Genomic DNA, 25,332 nt, shown 5'->3' with positions numbered 1-25,332 from the left:
AACAGAGGCTCGACTTTAACAGTGGCGCCATCCGTAGTTCGTAAATATTTGACATTTACATTTCTCTCCATTTATTTAAAGTAAAAATGCTTAACCATTTTTGAAGATCGGATGAAAAGGATCAAAGTCTATAATTAAAAAAAAAATGAACTATTACCGTTTACAAAGATATTATACTTAACTTTGTAGGAAAAAAAATCCAATTAATATTTAACGTTTGTATAATTTTGTATTTAATTTATTATTTTCTTAAATAGCGGAAAAAACATGAAACACACATTTTCCAATTTCAATTATAAAAAGAAGGGTATCAAAGATAATTAAACAAACAAGCTTGGTTTTTGTTTTTTTTTTTTTGCAATTCAATTGGTAATTTTAGCGTAACAATTAATTTATATGCATATAAATATATATATATATATATATATATATATATATATATATATATATATATATATATGTATATATATATATTTATATTTGTTTGTATACAATATATGTATGTAGAGAAAGAAATTTAACGCTAACAATAATGACATATTATTAATTATTAAATATGTTTTTGTTTCTTGTTTGTTTTTTGCTTAAACTTAGTTATAATTAACAATTTGCTTTAGATTTTTGTTTTGTTTTTTATGTATTTTACAAATCTTTTTTTCTTTTTGCTTAAACAAGAGCAAAAACAAAAAAAAAAAAATTATATTAAGATATTTTTCATTTAAATATTATGTAGAGAAGAGAAAGAAACTTTAATTTATATAATATATATTGCAGGTGAAAAACTAAAATTAAATTAAATATTAATTGTGGATTTCATTTTGTGGATAATAAGTATAACTGATTTGTGGAACGGAACTGGGCCGTGTGTGTGGGTGGGTGAATGTGTGTGTGTGTATGTGGGGGGGTTTAATGGTTTATGAGGACATTTTGAAATACTTTTGAGAGAAAATTCAAATGAAATACTTTATGTTGTCTTTTTTTTTTGTTTTTCTTTTTTGCCCATGGACGGAACCCGTTGCCTTAAACAGAAATCAAATTAGTTATAGCCTGCTATATACACACACACACATTGATATGAAGATATATGTATGTATAGGGCGGCCATTGTTGGAAGACAAATGAAACAAAAATCAAAGAAAGAAAACAAAATGAAAATTTTTGAAAAGTACTTGTTGAAATCAAATGTTCGAATGTTGTGTCAATTCGTGGTTTTGTTTTTGTTTGTTTGTTTTTTTTTTTTTGTTTGCTACTGTACACAGTCTTTGTAAATGTTGTTTGTTGCTGTTGTTTGTTAATGCTTTTGTCGACACTTATTAACTACTTCTACTGAACAGATTCTACACATTCCATATGTATTTAAACCTCTGTGCTGTGCGTCTGTATGCGAACCTTTTTCACACTACCATTTCGTCGCATGGGCGGCGGTGAATTACCGGAACCAGAATAGCCCGGATTTTGTATGCCCAACGTTGGATCTGGCCGTGGTCGGGGTTTCTTCAGGCTCGAACGTAATGGTGATCGTGTCACCGAATCAAGTGTCGAACCATTCGAAACACTTGTGACTGTGGTGCTCATGGAGGCCACACTGCCCGCTGTACCGCCGCCACTTCCGGCACCGTTGCGAATCCCGCTATACGGTTTGCCGGAAGCATCCGTCACCGATACGCCATTGCGACTGCGTGGCTCCTTGAAACCGGGATTATTGAAGGTTGTGGCGCTGGCAGGCGATGAGGCATCCAATGCCATGGTCGGATCACCGCCTGGACTGCGTGTAAAGATCACATCGTACAACGCGGCCACAAACAGGGCCACTGACAGCACAATAGCCACAATCTTATACAAGTAATACAAATTGCACTGATTAAACGAAACGATTCGAAATATTCACACTACCACAACCACTTACCTGTATGTAAAAGGATATGCCACGAGTGATTATGAAACCAAAACGCTCTTGCTCATCAATTTGCAGGGCAAATAACACAGTGGCTATAATGGCCAGCACACCTGAAAACCAAAAGAGTTATCAATCATTTCAAATCATTTAACAAGTGCAATTGGAAATGATTTTCACTTACCACCTAACAGGGCTAAGAGTAGCTTCACTATCACAAGTGTTGTATAGGGCATAACAACCTTCTCCCTCGATGAGATCATTGCATGTTGAATGACCGAGAGTATGCAAAATACGCCCAGCACAGCTGAGCTGCCAATGGCCAATAGGCCACTGATAAAGACTACATCTGGAAAAAAAGGGTAAAGTATAATACAGACAAACTTCTTTACGATGTAAATCTGGTCGTATTTCTATAACTTCAAATTTTGCGAATCTACAAGTTTGCCAAATTGAATAACCGATTTCCGAAACTTATATTGCATTGACTACATTTTTTACTAATGGACTTTGACTTTTTAAAAAATCGATTACAAATATCGAAGTGTTTAATGCAAGAACTAAGAAATTGGCAAAAATAAAGTCGGAAAATTTCAGAAAAAAAAAAATAGTTTTCAAACGATTCATGAAAATAATTTTCTAATTTGCATCATGCATTCCCGAAAACCTATATATCTATCGATTTTTGGATTGCTACAGGCTTTTGCGGTGGCTTAATCCGGCACTGGGGAGGGGCCGCCCCTCTCTGGCATATATGCTAATCGCAGGAGTAGCAGTACACGGCTGGAAAATTTAAACAAATCATTTTCCGAGCGTTTCTTTCCTTATTAAAGTAATATTTGTCTACAGTGTTCGGCTTTGACTTACTAATTATTCTCCTTCTCTCTTTCTCTCTCTCTCTGTCTCTATGTGTATTTATACTTACTGCTTAATCTAAATTTCGAAACATCATTGCCGCATTTTTCGCGATTATATGTCAATTGTTTGCAAACTTTAAACGGGCTAAAATATCCACGATCCAAATCAAAGCCACCTGTGGGAAAAACCAACAAAAAAAGGATAAAATTACATTTTTTACATATTATTTTGTTTTTTTTTTGTAAATTTTACTTATATATTCACCCGATGGACTATTGTAGTAACCCCAAATTGGTATACCAATGGCCACCGATGCCAAGGCAAAGCAAATGAAACCCAAACAGGTCACCCCAGCAGCATAAAGTGACGATTTAGCCATGTTTTACTGTACAGCATAACGAATAACAATAATGCAAAAATTGAGAATGTGTGTTGAGATCCAAGAAACTGAAAAGAGATCAATAGAAATATCATTTTAATAATACAATGGGAACATAAATAATATTTCTTTTGCTCAATTATGTCATCATCTTAGATATTTATATACTTTAACTGCATTGACTTTGAGCCATATTTCAAATATACAACAACAACAACAACAAAAGTCATTGTCAAGCCCATTTTTTATTGCTAGAAATGAGATGAAAGCTCTTTCTCTGTCTTTCTCTTTCTCTTTCTCTTAGGCCGTGCCATTACGGTTTTTTTTTCTTTGCTTCTGTAATCCAATATTTGGCATTGTACTTACATAAGGCGCACCTTCGCCTCCGCGTTCCCTGGCAATGCCCCTTCCCTTTGTAATGCCTGCCTGCCACTTTCCTCTTCTCGTTTTCGTTTTCTTTCTTTTTTTTTTTACCATAAACGAACAATTAGATCTCATTCATACATAAAGAGCTGCTACTTGTCGTTGACCTTGAAATTGCGCAAAAAAAATAAGAAAAAAAAAATAATGATACAGCTTAATCTCTTGGCTCATCATCGACTATGTGTCATACCCTGCAATAACTGACACTGACTTAAATGCTCAGCCCTGAGGAGTGATCTAGGCTGTGCCTGTATATACCCATGAAATCTATCATGGCTACAGGGTATACAAAAATGCTTACGCAGAAAATTTTTCTTACAAATCATTATCTGTGTGCGTGTGCGTGTGTGTGTGGGTGGGTGGCTGGGTGCGCGTGTGTTTGTGTGTGTGTGTGGAATTATATATGTGTTTGTGCATCCGTAAGATACTTAAATGTTGTCTCAATTGTATGTCAAATATTTGTATTCTGTGTTAAGCCGATTTTCATTTAACATGTAATTAAAAATCGTTTAGTTACTTCAAGATGAGTTCAAACCAAATACATTCAATTTATGTGCAGATATATATACCATATATTGGTATTTTACCAACTCTTTGCTAATTGTGTAGTATTGAAAAGTAGCAAGTGCCATTTAGAAACAGAATGACAATGCATGATTTTCATAATATGACAACAATAAGGGCCGTATACTTGATATTCATTTAACTTCGATTTAGTAGGAAAGTGTTAAAACTTACATATGTATATATCCACATAAATTTCACACTCTTTTCTTTGTTTGTGATCTAATTTTTTAGTTGCTGATAAGGTATGTGGAAATCAATAAACAGTCAATATAAAATTATATATACGATATGTATGATGACGAAACACAAAGACAATGTCTATTACATATCACATTAGGGTGGCCCCAAATACAAAAACATCCCTATGCTTTATCCTTTATCCTTAGGTATCCTAGTTACAGAAAATAAAAAATATAATCTACAATCTCCTTGTCACTTCGATATATAGTAACTTTGACGTCAAAGTCACTCTTGGATTCTTATTAGATTGTCATAAAATGTTATTCATAAGAGAAATAAATCCAAGGTTATATTTTCAGGTGTCGAATATAGAGAAATAAAACTTTATAAATCTGTAGAATCATAGCTAGAGACTGATTTCATTCTAATTTGGTTTCTTTACTACCTTTTTTAAAACGAACTGCGGTGTTTAATGAAGACAATCAATAAGGACTAAAAAGGTTAATAGATTTATGGCTTTGTCCGATTATCGACCTGCACTTTATCTCGTGTCAAAGGCTACTTTGATAAGGCAGACAAGACCACGAAAAAAAAAGAAGTTCGTCTTTATAACAGATGAGAAAGTACTTAAATGCCTTAAGTGATAGATCCTCTTGAGCTTAATCCTCTTCAAAATTCACAGGAAAAAATTTGCTCAAGAGAAATCCAAGGAAAGTAACTTAAACTACAACTCTTTGACCATATCTACTAGTAACTAGCTAAATATAGAGACACTCGTATATGGAGAAATTAACATATCATTTAGAATGCAAGTCATTGCTCTTAATGTCAACTCAACTTGACTAACTTGACTTACATTAAGGATCAATCAAAGCCAATCTCTATTTTCCCTGTATGTCTCCTCTTTCAGTCTGTGTTCCGTCTATTTGTTATAGTTCTCAAATAATATGATCACTACTAGTTGAACAGAATATAATACACTTCTCTATCTCTCTGTGACATGCTAATAAACTAAACATTGAAATCTCTTACCCTGGTCTCTCCTCCATGCCACTCAAGTCAAACTCAATGACAACTGAAAAACTAGAACGAAACTGGAGATGACAAAAGTCGATAGAAAAAACGAAAAAAAAAAAAAAAAAATAAAAAAAAAGTGGGAGAACGTTAAACGAATCTGAGACTCAGTTAAGTTGAGTAACCAACTCACCAGCTATCCAACCAACCATGTGGATGCGTCTGTGTGTGGGAGGGGAAGGGGGAGTGTGGAGTATCCAATTTTGAAGCCGGCTTTTGATCAACTTTCCAGCGGCTGTTTATTGCTCTTAGCGGTAAATAGACAAACCGAACCAAACCAAACCAAAAACCAGGCGGCCACATATTATAACAATAAAGTGAATGCAAAAAGTCACTCACCGACAGAAAGAACGAGCGATGGAGTTGGATGGGGCACGGTGTGGAAATGGAAGGTGGGGCGGGGAGAATGGATATACCTCTTGGTAGGGTCTTAAATTACCCAAACGAATGCTGGTGGTTCTGCTTCTTGACTACGAGTACGACTTATGCTTGCTTGAGTGGAACGTTTTATTCTTTTTTTTCTCTTTTTCATTCTTTTTTTTTGGGGTTTTATAATAGAATGGAGAAGATTGGGGAGTCAATGTTGTAAAGGAGAGCGAGTGAAACGAACAAAGAGTCCAACAGGTTGTCAAATTTTCGGTTGTTCATTTATTGGAAAAGCTTTCGTTAGGCTTAATATGGCAAAGATTTTTAGATTTCCTCCCGATTAAGATCGTTTAAACTCCTTTCCAATTATTATCAGTAAGATCTAAAGATAAGTCTATAAATTTAGCATCGATAAGTAACCCTCCCTCTATCTCTCTCGAAAGGCAAAGAAAAAGGGAGATGTGGACCCTTTAAATTGTGCAACCTTGACTAGACAAAAAGACATTTATATGAATGTAAGTAATAGATTATAATTTATGGCCTTCGACTTTAAAAGCTGACGCAGACATGCCGCCCAAGTGTGAGGTGAGGAGAGAACGAGAAGGGGGTATAAACCCACACGATAACTGTCTGTATGCCATACGATTACCCGCTGACAATTACTTTGACTTGGTCAAAAACGTGTTGGCTACTCAATAAGCCAACTACAACTTTGTCTAACTTGCCAGCATCTCACTCTTTCTCTCTCTCTCTCTCTCTCTATTTATATATATACTTATCTTTTGACACCAACGCTCGCGTTAGCTTTTCTGTGACCGTAAATCATAAAAGAAAAAGAAAAAAGAAGGAGAGGAACAACAAAAAAAAAATGGCATAAATATATGCACATCACCTCTGAATCACGCGCATGACGGGTAATCAAATTGCCTAGAGCACTACTCTAACACTATTCCTCTTGCCCCACGCCGTGGCATGCCACCAGAGAGATACAGTGAGAGAGGGAGAGACACTAGACACGATCGGCCAAGTTGGAGATGGAGGTGAAAGAGCGTGGCGTCGAGGTATTATGGCCCAAAAAATTTATGCAAGTTGAAAATCGTGACACAATTGAAAGAAAAGTTCATTCCTTGACTTTGACTTTTGTATGAAGAGAACGAGCAGAAGCTGGAGATGAGGGAGCAAGAGTAGATTCGAGGATTAGGAGGTTAGCCCTAGCATTTGTACTAAATGGGCAAACAAAATGGCAAGCAAATACAAGATATAGATAATAATGATTGAGTATGACTAGTAAACGATTAGATTAGGTTTCGTTTTAACATTTTTCACTTGAATGTGCTATTCTCTATTCCATGAGAAATCTGAAAATCTCATTAAGTCTTTGAATTTCTCTACCATTTATTTAATTTATTGTCTTAATTCGCATAAAATCTTATCATTATATATATAGTTATTTCTGTTTTTTAAATGCAAACCAAATGAATTAAAGTTTAACCATTTCTGTTCAATAAATAGGAAATAGTCTAAAAGAAAATTGCGGGAATTGTCAAAGAAGAAAATGAAGAAAGGTGGAAAAAAAAACTATAACAATTATGCTTAATTGTTTGGCAAAGACCAAAAACTAACAAGGATGGCACAAAGAGAAAACCATTGCATACATGGAAAATGCAACACATGTTATGTAAATAAGTTTTACTTGAATGTGTTTTTTTTTTTTTTTTTTTGCTTTTTTGGCATGGACGGTCGTCTGGAAATGGTAAATGGGGGTAAAGGGAAACAGCATGTGTATATGGGATAGACAACAGTTGGTCACAAAAGGTAACCCCATCCTCTAACCACCTGCAACCTCGATTTCAGTGTATGTGCCTTCTTCATTAATGACAATGTCTAGCATAACATGGGCTTGACACACATACATATACCATCTGTCTCTCTCTCTCTGTATTTGAATAGTTTAAGCAGGGTGATAGGGCTTTTACCACCTCCACCCCCCATCACCATTGTCACTTTCTTACTAGTCTCCCCTGTCAATGCAAGTTGTCCAGTGGCAGTCGTGCCACTGGTTGAGAGGGCGTTGGCAGGTTGATTGTTTGCACAACTTTTCTGCAGCATTGTCATAATGAAAGATAAATACATACAGACAACGTTGGAAGACACACACACACACACATGTACTTATGTATGCAGATATATACACATATATGTATATATACACAACTATACTACACAAAAACTTTCGGACAGATGCAATGACAGTTAAGAAAAAACAAATACATATATATACAATATGAAAATTTCAAGCATTTTTCAAATAACACATCAAAATAGTTAGGCTAATACCCTGTATAGAAATGATAACCTGTGATCAAGCATATTACCTTGATATAATACACTTACGATAATATTAAAGAAAGTCAAAGTCTTTTAGTTGGCTTATCTATTAATTTTCTATTTAATAGATATCAAAAATGTTTAAAATATAATCGATATAACTCATCAATAATCAATACAAAATTGTTGAAAGGTAAAATTGATGATTATTTTTCGTATAATTAATCCAGTGACTAGTTTTATGTGTAGAAGTCCCTTACTCTGTAAAGGCAAAAGTGACGAAATTCTAGACAATTATTTTTGTATATTTAAAAGAAAAGTAGATCACATAGATTATATCTCTCTGCCATATATACCAAACTTGGTCAAGATGAAATTCTGCTAAATTCGATCAAAAACGACATGGATTCCTTTAAAAATTTGCCATAAAATTTCACACTTTTAATAGTGTCAAAGCAAACAACTATGTTGGCTCCTAGTTAACTATGTTTCAAGCTTTGGTTGGCTTTTTAAAACTTTATCAATCAAGAGGATTACGTATTATTGAAGGGTATTTAAAATCTATCTTACAAGAATAATCTAAACCCAATAACTAAGAAAAACTTTCACCCAGAAATGAAAAATTGAAGAAAACATAATACAACAAGATGAAAAAGAGCAGTGTCAAATGCAACAAAGTAAAAGTTTTTCCACCAAACACTTAAACAAACTATGTACATATATGTGAGAAAAGCAACTGGAAAAGAGGAAGAAAAAAAAGAGAGTAAAAAGAAATGTGGTAACCACAAATCAAACAAGAACAACAATGACAATTATGACGACAGAGAGATGAAATTATGTTCAGACAGCTGAAGAACCCCCCGCCCCACCATACATCTCCTTCCGTTAGTTGTTGTTGTTGTTGTTGTTGTTATGGAGTGACCTATTTCCATTGTGACTCTATGCTACCTAAGTGAAGTTTCTATCCCATAACAACTTCTGCTTCTTGTAAAGATTAGCATGTGTGTGAGAGATAGAAAGATCTTCTGAGCCTGAGGCTAGAAAAAAAAAAACAGTTTCAGTCTGAGGGTAAGTTAAAGTTGGGTTCTTCATGTCTGAGATTCCATCAAACGGAAGTTGTTGCCATTTCGCTACTTAACGGACAACTATGTATGTACATATGTATGTTTCTGTTTGTAACTGGCCATTAAAACAAGAATTTGTATATTAAGATTGGACTTGTGAATTGGTTATTTTATTGCCTGGGAACAAAAAACAAAACTGAAAGAAATTATATAATGCCTACTTCATTTAAGACCCATTTCAATTTAGTTGTTAGAAGAGAAATGGAATTTAATCCAAATATTTTCAGGAGTGTTCGCTTGGGGAACTATCAAATCAACTCGACCTTTTCTGCCCTTTTTCGCCTAGTTATCCTAGTTTTAAATATTACTTAAAACATAAAATAAGCTGTGCTATAGATTAAGAACCAAATATTATTCAAATATTTCAAATATTGAAAATTTGATTGCAGCAAACATTATCTTTGAAATGAATTGAATTTTGATATAATTATAAATATACCTATACATACATATATATTCAAAGGAAAAAGTAATTATAAACTATGATGAATATATGAATATATTATATCATATGATTGGTGGAGCTAACAATATTTGGATTTTGTACAGGAAACTTTTCCATACACCCATAGGGTGAAATGGTACTAGCTAGAGACACCAAATTTGGTATATTTGCCTAGTAAATGCGCACATTATGTATGGGTAAAGATTTTGCCACGCCTCTTTTCGCCCCCGTATTTGAAAAAACTCGATTATCTCCCGTATTTGTCTACCTTATGCAATCAAATTTGGTACACTTAAATTTGATACTCATATCCAGCAAAATTAGTTGATAAACCAAATTTGATCAAAATCGGACAAAAAACAGTCGAGTTATGCATATAAACGATTTTTCATAAGGCTGGAGTTGGCCGTTGGCTGGTGGGGGCGCTAGGGTGCTCGTATGCTTGAGTGAGCGAGATGCTAAGATATGCTTGTAAAAAGCATGTGAAAATGCATTTGTTTAATAAATTTGAAATAGTTGCTTTACTGGTGTATGGTATACCTAAGTCGGCGAGACAACTTACTTACTTAATTTTCTATTAGTTAGCTAGTTAAATGCGATATATGGCAAATTGATATGCAAAATCGATATCTATTGCTAATTTATTATAAATAATCGATGAAACTGCGAAACTTTCTTCTCTTGTTAATAGCATTTAGTAGTTGTAAAGTTGTAAAGTAATGTAAATAGCTTATTAAAGAAGTCGATTCGCATTAGTTTCATCATCTAATTAAGCCATCTTTTGCTTTAGGTTAGGTCTCCTCCTTGGCAAGAAATTTGAAGTGAAGTAACGTTAAGCAAATTGCATTTTCCAGTGTTCCCAATTTACCAGCCTACCTAAGAGTGTTTCTATTTTTTTTTTCCAAGGCAACATACTGGGAGAGAAAAGCGCAAAACTCTTGCCACACACAACCACACACACACATATAAACGATGGAAAAACTATCCTTGCTCCCCACCAAGCAGCAACAACAGCAACAACAACAGCTAACAAAAAAGTTAGTTGGTTCTTTCCTTTTTTTTGTTTATTTTTTTTTTTTTGCACTTTACCATGGCAACAAGTGCAGGCACATGGGCAGAGTGACAGAGAGGGGTGTATTGGGGGGACACGGGCCAGCACGGGTAGTCAGGCCAAGTAGCATAAACAAAAAACTCGCGTTGCCAACTAAAAATCAAACAATAGGCCAACCACACGATTCGGGTGAAAATCAATAGCATAAAAAAAAGGTGAGCTAAAAAGGGCCCATTAGAGTTAGAAAGCAAGACAGATAGAGTGCTGCGAGTGTAAAAGAGACAGAGACAGAGTGAGAGAGACAGAGAGACTCTTTTTTAAGCCTTATACCGTAGCTCCTCTTCGAGTGGCGGCGGCGGCGGCGACACGTTTTGCCATTTGATTCCCAGGCGACCGACAAATTGAAGTAAATTTCCTGTCTGCTTGGGCCTGCCTTTAGCATTTTCTTTTTATCTCTCTCTCTCTCTCTCTAGTTCCCGCTTTCCATGTGTTGACCCAATTTCCGCGAAAAAAACGACTTTTCATTAGACCAAGTTCTTGGTTCGGTTTTAGCCCTAAAAGATTTTGCTTATTTGATTAAGTGACGACTTTTTTTTATTTCTCTCTCTCGCTCTCTTTTTTTGGGGGGGTTTATTGACCGTGGAGCCAGCGGCTCTCGATCCCAAGCGTTTAGGTCACAAAACGTGAAATTACTTTATTTAAAAAGCATTGGAAATGGAAGTTAATTGATTTTGTTGTTTGCTTGTTGTTGTTCGTTTTAGTTGTTGTTATTAAAGGGGTTTAAAATCAAGTTGATATTAAAGTAAAATGAGTTAAACCCCGGAGAGAGATGAAGAGAAGGACTAAGACCTTGTTTATTTATGAGGTTTAAGCACGACATCTAAAGGCAAATTTGCAATATAGACGTAAAGAGAGACGATTCAAAAGGCTAAAGGACAATATTGAAAATGTTAAGGTTATATATACATACGTTGAGGTTGAGGATGAGAATTGTAGAGAGAATTGTACGAGCACAGTTAAACAAAACATGAGGTTAAAAATAGTTTTGCATTTATTTTGAGAAGTTGACCCCAAAAACATGAAGTAGAAATTCCATAAATTTTTTCCTCTCCTTTATCCTGCAACTCTTTAGAACGATTTGTTGTCAAATTTCATCACGCAAAATGAAAATAATATAAAAATTCTACTAAAAATTAGAAGATAGTCAATTATTTTATAATTTTAAAGAAAAGGAGTTATAAGTAACTTGTTATTTTTAGAAAGAAAAGAGAGATATACCCTATTTATACCCTTTATTTTTAACGCCAAGTGTTAAAATTGTTACAGTTTCCTATTATGCGTCTCTTCACACATATTAACCCAGTTTTATGTTGTCCATCGTTGTTGATAGAGAACACCCAAGGTGTTACCTCTCCCCATTAGTTTTTTTTTTCACCCCTTCACCCTATTAGAACTATAATGATGATGATGATGATGATGATGATGATTATGATGGGCCCCCTCTGTAGTCTATTCATTTAATTTGCTTGTGCTAATTTTTGCGCTTGATACGCCAAAAGTCATACAAAGAGTCAAGAGATTCCTCTTGGGTTCGATTCAATAAAGTCATTAGCTAAAGTAGCCTCCCACCCCCTCCCTCCACCCGCTCTCTAACAACAACAACACTTTGTGGTGGGGTTTGTGGGTGAGGCAGAGAAAGGGAAGAAACGTTACGAGACTAGAGCGATTCACTGGCTTGGCAAATAAGTAAGTAGAAAGTGCAACGAGGCGACTGCTGCTGCTCCATGATGAGACTTAGACTAGACTCTATGTAGAAGAGCCAACAGAACGTGTCGAGAAGCGGCTTTCAGCTCATAATTTTGCGTGCTGTATATATTTAACGCCCCAAGCGTCTAAACTAACTCAAAAAACCTGGCCACAGATAGAGAGGATGGCTAAATGGAAATGAAGATGGGGCTACCGTTAGGTTAGCAAGACAATTTATGGCATAGTGATAAATGTAGAACGCATATTTTGGTCAAAAGATAATTGGTTGTTAGTTAAATAAATTGAACTTGACACAGGCCAAATGAAACTTGTTTATGGCATTTTATAGATTACAATTTTAGATAGAAACACACAAAAAGATTAGAAAGAAATTGCACAATCCAAATGCAATTTGGCAACTGGCAACTCCACCTTAGCTTAATATTTAGTTCTGGTCAATTGATATAACAAATTTTCGACCACCTGCACCTTAAACAATAAACGGAAGTACTTTTAGTTTACCTTCAACGTGCTTTTAATCATCAATTAGCTGACAAACCACTTGCCCATTTCAAATTCGAGTCTGTGTTGTGTTTGTGTGTGTGTGTGCATAAAATGAACGCGTGATCTATCGACTGCATCGAAGGAATGCCAAATTGGCGCAGTGTGAGTAGAGTATCATATTGCCCTCTGCTGCGTGTTTACTGTGTGTTGTGTGTGAAATGGCAAATATCTAGCACTTAATCAGCTGACACAGCACAACACTCACACTCGAAAAGAGCAAAAAGAGATGTGTAGATAGATACATAGATAGGAAGCCAGACGACAATTATGGGAAAAAAAGTAAAGAAAAAACCGAACGGATTGAGATTGATATTGACATTGCAAGTAGAAGAGGAGAAGAGGCAGGAAGAGGAGCAGCAGAAGGAGGGGGAGAGAGTAAGGTAAACTGACTCCAACATGACAACGAAATGGCCATTGCCAATGCCTTTGCCAATATGAATAATGTTTAGATAAACTTAATAGATATGAAATGCGATGGCAACTGAGCGAATGCGAATTTTTCTTTTTTTCAGTTTCATCTTTTTTTTGCTTTTTTTTCTCTTTACATAAATAAATAAATGAACTCTGTGAAATGCAAATGTGAAAATAAAACCAATAGAAAATTATAATTCAAAAGGGTTTTCCCTTGTATTTTTATTAATTTTGAACTATTTTTCTCTGACTCTTATTGAATGTTATTAAAAGCTATTCCCTGAGTTGCATCCGGTGTTATCTCAATTAAATTCCAATATAATGTCTGATCAAGATATAGATATTTACCAGCGACATTTGCTTTTAAGGCAAAAACAACTGAAGTTGAGCAGTTGAAATTATATTCATGATGTAAAAATAATTGCTTAATGGTATTTAAGTGCTTTACTAGATTCAAGATTATTAAAAAGAAAGCAAACAAACTAATAGGCGAGGTGTGTTTAATAAGTGTTAAGAAAACAGAGCTAAAAGTGACTAAATATAATGAGAGGAGTCGCCTCCCTAATCCTAGTCTAAATCGTAGAAAACAGAGTCAAGTTTAGAATGAGTTTCCTTTAGTCTTAGCCTTTAATCGGCTTAAGAATTAAGCTTGGTTAGTGTTCTCTTAAGACTTAGTCTTGATTTCATTTGAAGACTTTAGACTTACAATTAGTCATAGGTAAATCGAAGAAAATTAAATAAATATTTACAGTCAAATTGAAAACTTCGAAGAAATTGTTTTTGCCAAGACATCATAGGAAAGTTTGTCCCTCATACACATCAATCCCTCCATACATCATTTAGCACTCAAGACACAAAAGACTTTAAAAAAATTTGTTTAAAAAGCGCCTTAAACGAAGTTTTTAAAAGTCTTGTCCTTTAATAAAACTCCAACAGACTGAAAACTCAAAGTTTTTCAACTAATTTAAGTAGTTAATACCTCAATAAATCGTCAAGATCTAGCCACATTGAGAGCTATAAGTTTTAATGATATTGAGGCTAACTGATTGGATTGGATTATACATTTTCAAATGAGTTTGAGATGTTTGTTGTGAAACAAATGTAACAACCCTCGCAATGTGCATGATTGTCTTTAAAAGCAATTTTCAAAAAAATATAATGTCAAGTTTTCACTGAATGTCATCGTGAAATTTTCATATGAACTATTTATAATTTTCCACAAAACAATGAAAACTAACATAATGATGATGACAACGAGGGGATGTTAATCATGCATATTTATTACGACATTCATCAACTTTTTTAGACAATGTCTGACAAGTTTCTTCGTATGAAAATGCTTGATATGCCATATGCAGATATAACCGGTGTTGTGGGATACCAACAAACACAAGAGCAATACAATACAACAACAGACAACAACAACAACAACAACATAATAAATAAAATTATCATTATGAAAGACAATTTTTGTTTTGAAATAGTTGGTTTCCAAGTTGCGAGGTTTTTGGTAAACAAGTTTTCATTGTCTGTGGCAAAGGTTAGCGCTATGCCGCAAGAACTTCAAATGATTTGAACTGAACTTCTCGATATGTGAACAAGAGTCTTGTGTGTGTGTGTGTGTGTGTGTATTGGCTGATAAGTTGTGTGTCAAGAATTTTGCTTCATTAAACGCGGGTGAGGTTCTTGAGGTGAGCTGAGTCACATGTTGTCATCATAATTTGTTTTCTTTTCTTCTGGACACTGCCCTTTTTTTTTGTAGTTACCCCTCTTCCCATAATTATCGGATCATTTGTTTTTTTTTTTCATTTGATATAAAATAAGTTGGCTGTTGATAATTCTATCAAAAAGTTGCCTTAAAATTAAAATTCTTTTGTCTGTCAATTTGTTTTTTGGTTTCTTTTTTTTACAAAAATGTTCTCCTGGCTTTCGTATATTCTCAATCCTTTTCGATTTATTCAGCCTCAACAAGAGGGCAACAAGAAGAAGACCAAAAAGACAACAACCAAAAAGAAGAACAATTCGAAAACAACTAAAAAATCGTTACATGTAGTAAATCCAATTGTAGACAATGGCAAAGTAAGTAAAAAGTGAAAAGATTTATTAATTAAATGCTAATGGTAACTAATTTTCTATTACTCAAAGATCTAAAGAGAAGAGATGAAACTAAATTATATAATAATTGCCAAAAGAGAATTCAACTAAAATCTTAACAACCTTTTCAAACTAGTGAATGAAATGAAATTTCTGTGACCATTTTTTGATCTTATATAGTAAAATTAACATCAAGAAAACTGTTAAAGGGTTGGTTTTTATTACATAGCTATTCCTTTTGATCTGTAGATCAGGTTAGATAATAATTGATTCAAGATTAATTGAGAGACTTTTTTTTTTGTATTACTTTAAGTAAAGTGTCTTGAACCCGGTACAAAAGTAATTGAATATATATTTACATATGTATATATAATTTCCAGTCGTTGTCTCAGTTCGTTCAGTTATTGAACCGAACCGGTTATTGCTATTGTGTCTCCCCATACTCACACACACACACACACACACACACATATGCAAACACTTTTCATCTTCGTTTTTGGCATATTTTAATTTAATTTATAACCCTTTTTATTATAATTTTTTTTTTTTTTGTGTCTTTTTGTTATGCCCCTTTATCTTTTGTTGTATACACTGCGTATACATAATTTAATTATGCCGAAAGGCAAGACCGACCACTAGTTGTTGTTGTCGTTGTTGTTGGCAAACATAAAAATGCGTAAAAATTGCCCCTTATCCACTCTATCTATCCTGTTTCGTTCTTCCCTCCTCCTCTTTTAGTCTCTCTCTCTTGAGAGGCGCGGTTCAGGTTAACAACCTTGACCGCCAATGGGAATTTTATTCGCTTTGTCAATTAGAAATGCGATGCCAAAAGAATGAACACACAGAAGAAAACAAACCAAAAAAGGGCCAAAATTTTACGCTGTGTGTGTGTGTGTATGTTGACTTGGTCAAAAGTAAAAAGCCTTAGCAATTCATTAAGCTTAGGGCCAAGTTGAAAAGGGTTTCAAAAAGAGAGAGAGAGAGACAGAGAACGAGCTTCTTTTCCAATAGATATTTTTTAAAATAGATTTCTTTTGATATTTATTTTCTGTCATTCATGTTACATAATTAAAACGCAAAAGAAGTCGAATAACTTCCCAATACCATAACAATAAAAACGAACTTGTTTCCGTCATTTTTGTTCAAAGTAAAAGGTGACTCTTTTATGTATTTTTGTTACAAAACTTTTTCTTACTTATTCTTTGCACTTTGTGCTGAAAGTTAGTTGGGTAAAGTTGGTTGGCAATTTTTCTCAACTTACCTTAAATAAAAAAGCGATCTGGAAATGGCTTTCAATCAGTTTAAAACCCTTTCGATCTTCTATAATCCATGTTCCATGTTTGTAACGCGTTTTGTTGAGCTAAAAAGATATGAAAAGACGAAGAAAATGTTCAAGAAATGTTATAAGAAATTACATTTTCCCTGCAAGTGATGTGAAAATTTTGCTTATGACTTTTGACATTATGATGTTGCACACATTTCCCTTTAATTAAATGATAAACTCACGTTACAACTCCTTATCTTTGCTGTAATATCGTGCCTTGAATTGCAAAAGTAAAACGAGTAGCTATGTAGCTAGCAGTAAGTTAACTATGAAATTACTTGACAATTACCCTAGAGACCTACACACAGACAGACACACTTACGCTTACGCCACCTACAACAGTCAACAGTCAAGAGTGAAACAAAAAAATTTCAAAATAAACATTAAACAATTTGTATGCAAGTTACGAAGCAATGACTAGACAAATGGGGCGCTAAAAGGGGGAGGAGGAGGGAGAGGGAAAGGAGAAATGTCATAAAATTGGAAATTGCGTGAATCACGTTGAGACAATGAATGGGGCGAGAGGCAATGAAAGTAAACGAAAATGTAAATCTTAATGTCTCCCTTGATGGCTTTCTAATTTCATTTCTTTCATTTTAGTATGCTAAATAATTATATAATTGTCCCAACAAATTAACTATGAAAATTTACTTACTCTAGGCGTTAAGTTTATGTTCTTTTAACTCTTTCCTAATCCAAAACATTTTCAATCTATTGAACCAGTTGAGAATTCTAACAATTTCAAGAAACCAACTGCTGGATGACTCATAAGACTAGAAAGTTGTCTTAAATCACATACAAAATATTTGCTTACTTTACATATTATAAGATAAGTTTGCAAAATAAGAATACAAACAGACAGAATAGCTTATTTATAGATAAAAATTTAGCAGAATGTTTTCTTAGTTTCAAATGAAGACGGATTGCTTACTTAAGTTTCGCTAAAAGTCATTAAACTGCCAAGATTATTTCAGAGATAGAACTTAAATATTTTCGAAAAATTTCAAAATGTTTCCAAGTCGAAAGTAAAGTTGCAAGGTTTTAATCTTAATCTAAAATTCAAAAGAAAGAAGATGCAAGAATCGATTAATTTACAGATGCGCAAAATAAGAAATACTCTAGATAGATTTTGAGAATTATATTAATATAGTTTTGGCAATCTTGGTTTCCTCAAGCTGTATCTTGGAAAATTTACTACAGTTTTTTCGCATGTTTTTTCTGAGAATGTCTTTTCTAAGTTACCTAAAATAAGGGAAAAATCATATTTATTTCGAATTTCTTTTCGTTTTTCCAAGCAAAAACCAAATGAATCATATATTTTGAATAACTTGAATCGCTAGCAATTTGATGCTTTCAATGCTTAGAATGGAATTCGGAACAGCTTTTTGGCGTTTCGTTCTTTTCAATATGCATAATGTGTTTAGAATGGATGTCAATTCCCATGACCTCGCCCAAATTGCGTAAACTTAGTGAGTAGGAAGGGGAGAGGAGAGGGAGGAAAAGTGCTACTATAGTAATTGAACCTCAGTTACGAAATCGAAGCCATCAATTAATGACCCAAAAATTTCATTTATTCTAATCAAATTTAATAAAAAAAAAAAAAGAAGAAAATATGTTTCTAAAGAAAAAATCTCTAAGAAAACTTGGCCAACAATCTGCAGGGGGCTGCTGTTGCTCCTCTCTCTCCCTCTCGCTCTCTCTCTTTCTCTCTCTCGCTCAACTTTGATCTCAACTTCATTTCAAAATAAATTTCGTTTTCAATGCACCAAAATTATATATACAAATCTGAATAAGAAGAGAAACCGGTTTCAACAGTTACCTTTTCACATACACACACACACACACACACATACAAAACGCACTATCCATCCATATGACCGGGAAGGTATTTTTATCTACCAAAAAAAAGTCGAAAAAAAGTAGGTGACGTTAAGCACCGTTAGCCAGCCCTCCATCAACTAACTGGTTATGGTGCTTTTTGTTATTGTATGTACAAAATGAAATTTGTTTGCTGGCAGCGCATTCAAAGAATTTTTGGTTTGGTTTGTTTGGCTTTTTACCACGCCTCCATTTGGCTTTTTACCTTTTTCTGTTTTCTGTTTTCTGTTTTATTTTTACATAATGTGGGCAGATCAGTGAGAGAGAGAGAGAGAGATTTAGAGAGACGACGAAGGCCACAATAACAACAACAACAACATCAAAATAAAGCTTTGGTTGAGTGGCCAATATAACATCAAGCCAGACATCGGCTGGCGACTACGTCACACTTGCGTGGTCAGCTTTCTGTGGGATGGCAAGAAGAAGAAGAAGTAGCCACCGCTCCTCGCCCAGCTCCTCTTTAATGCATGCAACAGGCGGCACAGTGACTCAAAAACATTCTTATCCAAAATACAGAAGGCGAGATAGAAAGAGAGAGGGAGATCGTTGAAAAAATCAAACTTGATTTCCCATTAAAATTCACCTCACAGTTTACTAGTCTACTAGTCCAAGTTTACAATTTACTAGTCCTCTTTAGGAATTTCAATGAATCCTTAAGGAATGTTTCTTTTTTCCTAAGCGAATGTCAGAGAAACTTGGTTAAAATTAAGAAAAATGTGGCGAAATAACAAGGATTTTCAAGCTTTTAGACATTTTATTTCATGCCTGGCTAACCTTGCTCCTAAAACTAAATATCCATTGATCACTTTGACCCACTGTGCACCACTCTCCACCACTGCGATTGAGTGTTGTCAGTTTTGGTTCTTTTCTTCTGTTTTGTTTTTGCATGTAAGCCGCCTTCATGGTCATTCTCGAGCTGCAGCAGCTCGACTGCAACTTGTTCTATGCAAATTTTTTGCGCATTCTATCTCCCCCCTCCCCCTCAGTCCTCAGTCCACCCCCTTATTAGCTCACTCACTCTCTTTCGAATGGTCACTTTTGCTGCTGCTGCTGCGTGTAATTAAGTGCCGTCATGTAATTGAGTTTTAAGTCGCCCTTTCAGCCCGAGAGACAGAGAGAGGCCTACTACACACAATACATAAAGTTAGACCATTTCTTTTTGTTGGTTTTTTTCTGTTTCGCTGCTGCATTTTAATTGAAATTTATGCAACTAGTTAAGTGCCACATAGTAGTAGCTGCTGCACTCTCTAGATAACACACACAACGCGGACAAGAGGGACGAGTGGATGGGTGAGGATGGGATGATGGGATGGTTGTGGTTCAGCGATTCTTTTGTCAATTTGTATTGCATTTGGTTGCCTGTTGTTTTGATTTGATTACATACATGAGAATCCGTTGTGAGAGGGAGAGAGAGAGAGAGAGAGAGAGATGGGAAGAGAGTGAGTGAGAATTATGTTAGCATTGCATTGATCTGAAATTGAAACCACCTAATGGAATTGCAGCACAGGAAATGAGTTGCATATATTTAACGGAAGCATTTAGCTCCCAAATAATAAAAGGAAAAACTTAGGCGAGGCTTCTATTTTTAATCAACAATTAACAAAAGAAATGTCACTTTGTTTGGTTAATTTCATCTTTGATCCTCATGCTGAGCCTTGGAGATTCTCGTCTCTTAGATATTTGTTGAAGACAAGACTCAAGTTTCATTCAAGATTAAAATGATATTTGGACTATATGCACTTGGGAAATTATGACCCTGGCACGCGCTTGCATCTTTGTTGACAGTTTTTCTCTCTCTCGCTCTCTCACACTGTGATTTTTCTTTTCATTTCTTGGATTATGGATGGGCACGTCTGAGTGTCTTATCGTTTAAATTACTTAACATTTTCTGACGAGGTGTTTTTCTTATTTCATTTTTTCTGGTTTTGGCTCTTTTTTCTATCTTTTTTTTTTGTTGTATGGTCAAAATATGCAAATGCTTTTGGCCAAAGTCGTTGAACTGGTTTAATAGCCAGTCAAAGACAGCAATAGAGAAACAGAGAACATAAAATGAGCGAAAGAGACAGAAAAAATGTTTAAATGAATAGTCAAGTATGAGAAATTTTTTAAAGATGACAAAGACTGATTGAAAAATCACTTCTATAGGCAATCGATTTATACTAAAGTTGATATTTTCTATATAAAATTTTATAAGAGTTTCATTTATTATGAATGAAAGGCATTCAGAGACCTTTAAAAGAACATTTCCTCTCTCAAAATGTATTATTCTTTTCCATTCCATATGAGGTCATCTATGAGAGGCTAGCCAGATTGTCGTATATTGGGATATTCGCTGGCAAACTGCTTAAGGAGAAGGCATTCAATTAGTTCTAAGCGAATATCCTTTCTTTTATCAAGCTCTTCTTGTTTTCCTTTCAGATCGCATGGCAACAAATAATATTCGGTTAAAGGTCATTACCTAAAAAAAAAAACAACTAAATACTACAATTAAATAGAATTATTTCTCAGTCGTAATGCTTATTTATCAAGAGGTTGGCGAATCAATTTCCACTCTTATTAACTAATGAATTCTGGGAATCTGCTTCTTCTTCTTTTCGTTCTCATTTTTTACGAGATTCTGTTCCACACCTTGCAAAAACAAAAACCCTGACATCACGTGTATGTACACACATACGAAGAAGGGATAGGAGAGGGGGGATTTGGAATGGGCGTTCCATGTTGTTATCTTCCTGCCATGTCTAGGAAGTTGACCAAGCGTCAAGCAAAATATATGTATATATATATATATATTTAAGTATAGTAAACAGTGGGAATATCCCCTCTCCCCACCTGTATTCTCCTTCCTGCTTGATGAGCTCAGGGTTTTTTTTTTACGATGACAGTCAGACACGCAAGGGAATTCACCTACACAATGTCATATGTGTGTAAATGGGTGATGAGTGAGGGGGGGCTAGTGGGGCGACTGCTAAAATTGACCCAAAATTTAATTACCCAACTAACCTTTTGTTCCTAAAAATGACCTAACACAAACCTCGCAAAACGATGACCTAAATAGGGATATAAAATGAGGACATCAGTGGAATGGGATTCGCAGGATTAGATTACTCGAACGGTTAAAGTTGTTATAAATTAAAGGGAATCGACTTCGAATTGGAAACTAGTCAAATGCGAATTATTCCCTATACTTTGTTTAAATTTTAATTGTGCTCCCAAAACGACGAAATAAACATTTAAGGATTTCATTTTTTGAACCACATTCAAAAGTTGTAGAATGCTCTGTGCATAAAAAAATGCAATGAAAAGCTATAAATTTAATTAGTTCCCTTCGATATAGAGCATTTATTGTCTTTGTTTTTTGTAACATTTATGTGATTGTTAAGCTCTTTCTATTAAACAAAACAAATTTTCCGTGATCTTTTAGATTTTCTCATGGTTCAGTTACACGGAAGGATTCCTATATATGGACTAATCCCGCCAGAAAATGATTAATTTTTTACATCCTTTATATCCAAATGGCAATGATATGGTTTCTTTGTAAGGATTTCCCCTTTTCCATTTTAAATTTCGTTCACTTGAACGTTATAAGTTATTTAATGTGAACTTTAGACAACACAAACAGATCCTTCTTATTGAGTCAATTGCTACCAGAAAAGAGATTTCGGGAATATTTGGTCAATTTCTTTACACATGGTCCAAATACGTAGGGACTCAACGATATTTCTTGTCGTTTTACATATCTTTTTTATGGGAAAAGGCAAACGGCAAAGTTTTAAGTAAGACTAAGGAAACTGATCCCGACTTTGAATCAATTATCAGGAGCTGACTTATGTATACAATGTTTGCCTTGGACCAAAAAAACAAAAAACAATAACAAAAAATATAAAAAAAAACAAATGTTCGTGCCAAATGAAAAATCGAATTTGTTAAAAATTGTTATTTTTGTACTTAAAACCAAATGGGTCAAATAAATTTGCGATATGGGCATATCCTCATGCCATTGTTTTTGTTTTTTTTCTGCTGTTGGTGATTATTTTTTTGGGACATTTGTTAATTAACTTTGAAGCGATTCTCAACCGAGACCAAGAGAGAGAGAGAGAGAGAGAGTGGTAAAACATTTCAAATTATTTGCAAAAACATTGCATATTTAAATCGAAACGAAACACACACACACACACACTGCTGCATTGCCGTGACTGCAAGCAATTTAAAATGTTTCACTTGCAGCAGTCGTTTTTGTTGCTGTTGTTGTTGTTGTACTTCTTCCTAGTCAACGACAGAAACGGTTAAACTATGCAAAACTTTAGCAGGTAGCACATACACACACACACACACACAGGGCCATAAAGAAGCAGAACTGTAATGAGTCTCTGGCTCTCACCCTCCACCCTCCCTTCCACTAACCCGTTTAACTGATAAGACGTCCAAATGTTAAGTTATATGCATAGCATGTGAAAAACGATTTGGCCTCAAATCAAGCAACTTGGCCAAGTTAAAGTTTCAAAAAAACCACAACAACAACTCACTCTATATGTCTTTAGACCTTTCGTTTAAGCCTTTTTAGAAAGCGTTAAAATTCAAAAAATATATTGAATAAAATTCTAAGATTTTAGTCATATTCAAGTAAAGTAATCCTCAAAGTAAAATAGTTGGTCTAAACAATGGCAAAATGTCTTCCCCATATGAGATTCATGAGATTAAATTCGTCCCCAAATATCACATTTTACCTCTGGATATATCCAAGGAATATAATATTAAATTCAATTGAATAAAGTAAATCCCAACTATTACAAAAATAAGCCGACTTAAACCCAAATATATGTATTATATACGTTCTCAAGGTCTGAATGCAAACTAGAAAAACACTTTTCACTGTGAAACTTAATAAATGAATGAAAATCGATCAAATTGTTCAAATTTCCAACGATTTCGAAAGATTTTCCCTCTCCAAGTGCTCACCAAAATGAAAAGCAAGATACGCCATCTGATGGATGCATCTTACTGGGGAAAAATCTAACGTCAACTCTTAAAAACTATAATTCCTATATATTTAATTACTTTATATTTAATTATCTTTCTATATTAGAGTACATTTCAACGTTTAAAGAATGAAATCATAATTGTTAAACACTTTTAGTTTCTAGTTCAGATACATACATATATTTCGGAAGGAAGATCTCTGTAAATCTCTTATAAATTGCATAAAAATCTGCTCATATTATAAATCGATATCCTTTAAATAACAATCTGAACGAATCAGAACAACTCTAATCTATATGTATATATGTACATATATATATATATACAATTTATATTGATCATCGGGGATCGCGATGATTGCAAAACTACAATGTATATGTATATAAATATTCAAATTAGTCAGATTAAATTCATCATTAGAAAACAAATTGTATTTGGATAATAAAAGAATATAATAAAAATATCTATCAAACTGAGTCATATTAAATGCAAACTAAAGATGTAAATTGTTGTTTTTTTTTTTTTGTTGAAATTTCAATTTATCGATCAGCTCAGATATGAGATAAATTGTGGAAAAAGAGAGTACAACAGATAAAATGCCAACTAACCTGTACAAGTTGTGTTTTTTTTTTTTTTGTTTTTTTTTGTTGTTGTGTTGTGTTTTTTTGTTTCAGTTATTTTTGCGGCTAACCTGTTGCTGCCTAAGCCAACGTCGCCGCCGCAGTTGACGCCAACGCAACAAGAACTTTGACTTCGACTTGAAAGCTTCAACTGGAATTTTTTGTTTTTTTTTTTTTTTTGCATGTGCAAAAAGTAAGAAAATAACAACAACAAAAAAGTAATAATAATAATAATAATACATATATACATGAATATACATATATGTACATATATCGAAAAAGATCGAGAGAAAGAGAAAAAGACAGAGAGAGAGAATCGGTGAACGTACACACACAGTTAGCTAGAGCGAGGCTCTGTGTGTGTTGGTTTTTCTCTCTGTCTATCTCTCTCTCGCACGCTCGCTCGCACTAATACAAACGAGCGCTTTGCGGTGGGGACAGGTAAGCGCAAAACACGTCGCGCAAGTAAGTCCAAGTTGCAGAAGAAGCAGAAGTGGCCAAAGCAGAATTTAACGAACAAAAAGAAGAAGAAGAAACAGAATCTGCGACTACGGCAGAGGCAGCAATAATGAATGATCGCCGCTTTAACTTCGCCTCCTGCGCGACTTTTGCCTTTTATGCATATGCATAAATAAATACATATGTATGCATGTAAGTACATGTATGCATATGCATATATTTATGTTTTTTTTTATGCTTCAATTCGCTATGCTAATATGCACACCTTTCTCGATTCCAATATATGTATGTAGATATTTATTACCCGATGATAATTTCACATATTTATTTTCAATTTTCGCGCACACCCAAATACACAAAAAACCACTCACACACACACTCGACACTGGCTCAGAGTTTAACGGAATGCACCCGGTAAACCGTAATTTGAATATTTTTCGAGAAATTCTTCGATCTGGCCAACACGAGGAAAAAAAATTGAAGTGCGCGCACGACGTTCTGGTCGGATACTTAATGCGTTACTTTACGAAAAAAAAAATACAAAACGAAGCTTTCGTCGCAGTGATGAGG

General features: G+C 34.4%; 1 protein-coding gene across 5 annotated transcripts; it reads right to left on the bottom strand.

Annotated features, from left to right (window-relative positions):
- Positions 1-768: 768 nt before the first annotated feature.
- Positions 769-25,285, bottom strand: LOC6638724. Of its 5 annotated transcripts, none has more exons than XM_023181691.2 (7): positions 25,028-25,285; positions 16,766-16,864; positions 3,005-3,199; positions 2,820-2,927; positions 2,079-2,243; positions 1,907-2,007; positions 769-1,833 (listed from the first exon to the last, which is right to left on the bottom strand). In XM_023181691.2, exons 3-7 carry the CDS (start codon positions 3,129-3,131, stop codon positions 1,357-1,359), a joined length of 978 nt encoding a protein of 325 aa, XP_023037459.1. In that variant the 5' UTR covers positions 3,132-3,199; positions 16,766-16,864; positions 25,028-25,285; the 3' UTR covers positions 769-1,356. The 5 variants fall into 5 exon arrangements, with proteins under 5 accessions (XP_023037459.1, XP_002061836.1, XP_023037460.1 ...); XM_002061800.4 differs by having other exon boundaries at positions 3,017-3,199; XM_023181692.2 differs by having other exon boundaries at positions 25,134-25,285.
- Between the last annotated feature and the right edge of the window lie 47 nt (positions 25,286-25,332).

This window comes from Drosophila willistoni (genome assembly GCF_018902025.1).
Source record: "Drosophila willistoni isolate 14030-0811.24 chromosome XR unlocalized genomic scaffold, UCI_dwil_1.1 Seg144, whole genome shotgun sequence".
NCBI classification, from domain to species: domain Eukaryota; kingdom Metazoa; phylum Arthropoda; class Insecta; order Diptera; family Drosophilidae; genus Drosophila; species Drosophila willistoni.
Note: the sequence above shows the minus strand (reverse complement) of the source record. Positions and strands in the feature narration are given on the sequence as shown.

Excerpts from the sequence above, each read along its gene's own strand:
- LOC6638724 (XM_023181691.2), bottom strand. The coding sequence starts at position 3,131 with ATGGCTAAATCGTCACTTTATGCTGCTGGGGTGACCTGTTTGGGTTTC. Across the intron at positions 2,244-2,819 it reads TTCGAAATTTAGATTAAGCA|ATGTAGTCTTTATCAGTGGC; the intron begins GTAAGTATAAAT and ends CTTTTTTTCCAG. Across the intron at positions 2,008-2,078 it reads ACTCTTAGCCCTGTTAGGTG|GTGTGCTGGCCATTATAGCC; the intron begins GTAAGTGAAAAT and ends TTTGGTTTTCAG.